The sequence below is a fragment of the Aythya ferina genome (genome assembly GCF_964211825.1).
Source record: "Aythya ferina genome assembly, chromosome: 22".
NCBI classification, from domain to species: domain Eukaryota; kingdom Metazoa; phylum Chordata; class Aves; order Anseriformes; family Anatidae; genus Aythya; species Aythya ferina.
The window spans coordinates 4552466-4558243 of record NC_140320.1 but is presented as its reverse complement, the minus strand read 5'-3'; the positions used below and the strand labels follow the sequence as shown (position 1 = coordinate 4558243).

General features: G+C 48.9%; 1 protein-coding gene across 6 annotated transcripts in view; it reads right to left on the bottom strand.

Annotated features, from left to right (window-relative positions):
• Positions 1-1180, bottom strand: part of ARHGEF12 (Rho guanine nucleotide exchange factor 12) — a 74181-nt gene extending 73001 nt beyond the window's left edge. For 3 of the 6 annotated variants that reach the window (XM_084495703.1, XM_084495706.1, XM_084495705.1), the window contains exon 1: positions 41-1179. In XM_084495703.1, coding sequence (XP_084351829.1) covers positions 41-72 — 32 coding nt within the window. In that variant the 5' untranslated portion in view covers positions 73-1179. Of the gene's footprint in view, positions 1-40 lie in introns of all 6 variants that reach the window. The other 3 variants (XM_084495701.1, XM_084495704.1, XM_084495702.1) reach the window with 2 other exon arrangements.
• Positions 1181-5778: the final 4598 nt, after the last annotated feature.

Genomic DNA, 5778 nt, shown 5'->3' with positions numbered 1-5778 from the left:
AACTTCATAAAAAAAAAAACACAACTTATTTCATACTGACCTGTCCGTGATTGTGGACTGTGTGCCACTCATTGGAGCCTTTGGCAAGAAGTCGTATTATCCACTTTACATTTTATTCTTAGTGCAGGAATATTATTGAGGCTCGGCCCCCCACACGCACCGAGGTTCAGGCTCCAGCCTCGCTCCAGAAGAGGCATGCACAGAGAAATTCAGTTCGAGGGCAAGGAAAAAGAAAAAAAAAAAAGGAAAAAAAATAAAGAAAAAAGAAATCCCAAACTCTTCTTGCAGTCACTCAGAATATCCAGACCACGGAAGTGGAGGGGAAGCGGAGGGGGGGGGGGAACTGTTTAAGGAAAAAATCCCAAAAAATAATAAGAAGAAAGCTGCTCCCCCAGGTGCCCCCAGAGATGGGAAGGGGGTGGGAAAAAGGGTCTGCAGGGCGAGGAAAGCTTCAGGGGAGCTTTCAGGTGCTCCTAGGGCAGGGGGCTGAGCCCCGAGGGGGGGGGGGGAAGGCGGTGCCCCCTCCCCGCCGCTGTTTTTGGGTTGTTTTGTTGGTTTTTTTTTTAGGATTTTTCTTCTCCCTTTCCTTCTATCTCCCGCCGGCTGCCGGTGTCCTGGGGGTCGCCGAGACGAAGCCGGGTGCCATGTCCCCTCGGTGTCCCCTCGGTGTCCCCTCGGTGTCCCCCCCCCCCCGCCCGCCGGCTCGCCCGTTTAGAGGGGAGGGGGGGGCGGGCGGGTGGGAGCCGCTGCCCGGCTGTCCGGCTGTCTGTCCGGCTGTGTCTGTCCAGCTGTCCTCAGGCCCGGGGCTCCATGCCCGGCCTCTCTCTCTCGCCGCTTGTCCAACGAAACCGGAGAGCGATGAGGAAAGGGAAAAAAAAAAATAAAAAATGGAGAAAAGCAAAAGGGGGGGGGGGGGGGAGCTCGGCTCCGTTCCTGGCCTCTACCCGCGGGGAGGCCTCGGGCACGGCGCGGCGGGGCAAAGTCCTGCTGCGAGGGGAGCTCCTGCTCCTGCTGCTGCCTCCTCCTCTTCCTCCTCCTCCTCCTCTTCCTCCTCTTCCTCCTCCTCCCGGTTCCGGCCCGGCCCCGCTGCTGCCGGGGGGGAGCGGAGCCTCCCCGTGGAGGCCGAAGCGAGCCGGGGCCTCCCCTGGCCTCCTGAGGGGGGGCTCAGCCTCCGGCCGCAGCGCTCCTCCCCGCCCCTCCGGCCGGATCCTTCCGCCGCCGCTCCGCCCCGCCCGGGCCCTCTCCTCCTCCTCTTCCTCCTCTTCCTCCTCCTCCTCTTCCTCCTTCTCCTCCTTCTCCATCTCCTCCTCCTCTTTCCAGCCCGGAGCCGGCGATGCGCGGTGTGGAAAATGTGGCACGGAGAGGCGGCGGGCAGAAGCTCAGCCCCACAGCCTCCACAGCCCCTATGTGCATCCCCCTGTACCTCCATCCCCTCACACCCCTCCATCACAGCCTCCACAGCCCCCCTCTGCATCCCCCTGTAGCCTTCATCCCCTCATACCCCTCCATCACAGCCTCCACAGCCCCTGTGTGCATCCCCCTGTAGCCTTCATCCCCTCATCCCCCTCCATCACAGCCTCCACAGCCCCCCTCTGCATCCCCCTGTACCCTCCTTCCCCCCGTACCCCTGCACACAACGTGTCTCCTCAGGATTTCTTCTCACAGCTGAGGTGCTCAAAACCCCAAAACCGGTGTGATGGATGCCCCCAAGCACGCCTCAGGCCCGCTCCTGCTCCCCCAGCACTTTGGGTGAGCAGCAGGATAATAAATTATAAATAAATAAATGCAGGATATTCACACAGCAGCACCTCAAGATGCACGGATGGGGCATAGCTCCCACCAGAAACACACCCACATCGATATATGGCTGTAGCTCCTTGGTGCTTACACCACGTACAACAAATAAATGTTTGGAGCAGCATCTGCATCGATGCCACCAGGGTTTAAACAGCACGGCTTGTTTGGGACACTGGATTTGGGGCAAACTGTGGTAACAGACCAGATGCTGAGCTCGAGGTTCATTACCTAATCCCCAAATCTGTTGCCAACGTGTGGGGATAAATGAGCAGATTTCAGGCAGGCACACTTGTTCTCAAACACCGAGATAAGTGTGTCCATATACCAGAAGCTCGTGAACCTTCCAAGCCACCAAGCCTCGCGTGGCCACGAACTGAAGGCAGTGACCACCAGACATGAAATGGAGGGGACGGCTCCACGTGGCACCCCTGCCTGGCCTCCCAGAGCCAAGAGCTTGGGCAAGGCCCTGGGGTGAGGCTCACGTCAGCCTCTCCTACCAGATGCCAACAAGAGGCCAAAATAGGAATATTATTAGCTAATCCCAGTCATGTCGGCCACCTTCCTTCTCTTTAATTAGCCTTACCTCCACGCACTTCTTCAAAGCCAGGCACTGCACTTGGAAAGAGCCTGGAAAAGAGTTTTTTTTGGGGAGGGAGGCGCAGACATGGCAGTAAGCACCATACCTTGCCCCAAGGCACTCGCGGGACCCCAACGTGGAGCTGCTTCCTCGTGCGGAGACGTGAGCCGGGATCAGGAAGCCCGGGGGCTCTTTGATAGCCTGATGAATTTGCTGTTTTGAAGAAGTTCGGCGCAAAGAGGGGAAGTGTGGGATGAAATCATTTTCTAGATGGTACTTGACATAGACACGCAGAGCATTTACGCTTCCTCTTTTGGTTTCCTTTTGGGGAAGATAGAGGCTTGAGAAAAGAAAAAGAGGGGGGTGCGAGTCGTGCACCCACAGCCGCCTCCAACGCTGCAGCAGCGTGCGACACACTGCTCGGTGTTAATGAAGTACCTAAATATCTCTATTTATCTATCTATATTTATCATATATCTCTTTATTGCATTCTTTATTGCACCTTCTCTGCAATAAGTCCCTCCCTGCCTTTATGGCAGGGAACACGCAGTACTGTGCCTTGAGAGAGAGGAAGGCTCTTGGGAGACCTCTTATTTCAGGACAGGCCCAGCATTTGCATATTAGGCCTTGATGCTTTTTTATTACTTTAATCATATTTTATTGGGCATGACAAAATAATGACAATAACAATTAGCTGGAGGAAATCCTTAAAAAAAAAAAAAAAAAAAAAAAAAAAAAAAAAAAAAAAAAGAGTAGGAAGCTTCTTCAGCTGCAGTAAAAGGACATAAAACTCAGTGGAGTGACACTGATTAACATTTGCCAAAGAATCTGCTCAGTATTGTCAAAAGAAGCATCACATAAAACTCTACCAAAGACAAGAAGGAAGCATAAAACCCTTATAGCATATTGTTCAGTAGATTAACTCTTGCTCGTAATGGGCTGCATTCATATTGCTACGCTTAATGCCACAATTAAAAAGAAAAAGCAATAATAAAACAATTCCAAAGTAGATTCTGATACCATAATTGCTTCTCCTTCCTGCACATGATTATTTTTGTGGGAAAGCTGATTGTGTACTGATGTTAATATACATGTCTATTTATGACACTTCTGCTGCCTGGGCAGTTTTACAATGTGAAATCCAGGGGAGAAAAAAAAAAAAAAAAAAAAATCGATAAGCAATTACATTGTGCAGTACCAATTAAAATAGATTTCGTTTGGTAGTTATGAAGTCCTCACTTAGCCTGAATTTACAGCTAGGACTGTCATACAAACGTAGATGTTGGAAGTGGGAGCTGCACATTTAGCTCATCAGTCCATGTCTCTGGGGCCAAGCACCAATGTCCCCCGTTCCCCCCACTTGTATTTTTTATAGGGTTCGGAGCAGAGCTAAAGAGCTGAAATAACGAGGACCCTGATGTGAAGAACGTCGAGCTATGAGCTATAAATTCCCATTGTGCCTTAAGTAAAGGATGGCACAAAAATCCTTGGAGATGCCTTATACAGGACTCCTGGAAAGACATACCCATACAGAAAGCCTTCACTGAGGCTCTTTCCCAGACCTCATTTCCCAGCCTGGCACCAGAGGCTCACCCGGGGACCTGATGCCATCTGCTGGAGGATCCTCGCATGGCTGCTCTCATCTGAAACCTTCCTCCGGCATTTTAACAGCCAGGGCCCGCTCACCGCCAAGCTGCTTTTGAAACGAGTCCTGAAACCGGAGTCAGCTTCTGGAGTTTCTGGTGCTCCAGGTGCTGCGCTCTGATCCGGAGTTGCACCACTATGGGCTCAGTCTAAACACAGGTTGGAAAACAGCAAAAGGCAATAGATTTTTAACTCCGTGATGCCAGATGTATCAGGCTTTGCCTTGTCTTCAAATTTTGAGCATCAGTGAATGCAATCATTCTTTTGGGAAAAATTTGTACCACATCTCAGATGGGATAATCAAGCATTAGAGCACCTTACCTGAGAGTGTGAAGGATCGAAAAAAAGAAAAATATTTCAGGGAACTCCTCTCATTTGAGATCCTGCTGAGCCAGCTGAGAAGTTGTGGGGGATTTCCTTAATTGCTGAGATTCTGCTTTTGAGAGAGTGGAATATGTTATGATAGACACTGGATTTCAGACAGTTTATCTGCTTGGCCATCCACTGAATTTTAAGGCTGTTGCTGGGCTGTTCCTCATCAAGTACATGGTGACATGGATGCCACCTGCTTCAGAAGCTGATGCAAAGACAGATCCAACAGCCACTAATGGCCATGCTGATGCACTGCTGATTTGAAAGAAAATATATATTAATAATAATGAATTCGTGCTGCACTCCACATTGCTATGAGATTTCAAAGCCTTTTAGTTCACATGCCTTAAAATAGGCCCACGATTCACTACCTACAAAGACAGGCAGCTTGTTTTGTGTCCAGTTTGCTGGAAATGCTGGAAATGCATAGAGGGCTGGCCTGTGCTTTTAAGTCACTTGGACACATGCAATACTTTGCTGACTTTGTTGAGATACAGATAGGCTAATCTATCAGGGTTTCCACTGTGACAGATTATTAAGTGCCTAAACCTGGATAAGCCACATCACAGTAAGCATTTTTATAGCACTAAGCTTTCTTTCCACATCAGCATCATTAAAGCAGCAGCGTGTGTAAGGACAAAGCTGCTGTACGTTCTGCCATGGACTCTTTCTTCTTGCTGCCTGCTAGAATCAACAAATTCTAATTGGAAAAAAAGAGGTATTTGTTATTAGGGTAAAATCTAAAGAAATAAAGAATGAAATTTCTTACCACATTTGAGGACTATCAGTTACACTGAACAGACCTTCACCTTCTGAAGTGACGCAGGATTTAAACAACATACCACAAACTTTCCTGAAAACCTGTAGCTTGTAACACATGAAAACCAACAGAAATGGACACTTTCTCTTTTCCATGTGAGATTAGCTACCAGTAAGCTGCTCTAACTTTGTGAAAGTTTTTGCACACACTTTCCGGATCTGTTCAGTTGCTTCTGGAAGTCATTCTCTAAAGATGCCTAAGATTGCCAACTTACCAGCTGCCAAACTGCCCCTGGGGCTTGAGGGAAACAGGACAAAGCCAGCAAAAGCTGACACCTTCTTCTCTTGCACAGATTTACAAGAGCACATATTGAAGCTGACTTGGAAAGAGAAAAGAATTAGTTCCTTTTGGTATAACCAAAAAGAAGTTGTTCCTTGTCTAGAAATTGCTTAAGCAATGTGAGGCTAATGCTGACTCTAATTCTCTCTTGGTTTCTGAAATTTGATTTCCTTAAGAATGGCAGCAGACTTGTTATTTTACTTCCAGCTAAGCTATACAAAGTCTGCAAGTATCAGGAGCATACACACAACTACCATGAAGCTTAAAGCATTCTCTTATCTTTTATACC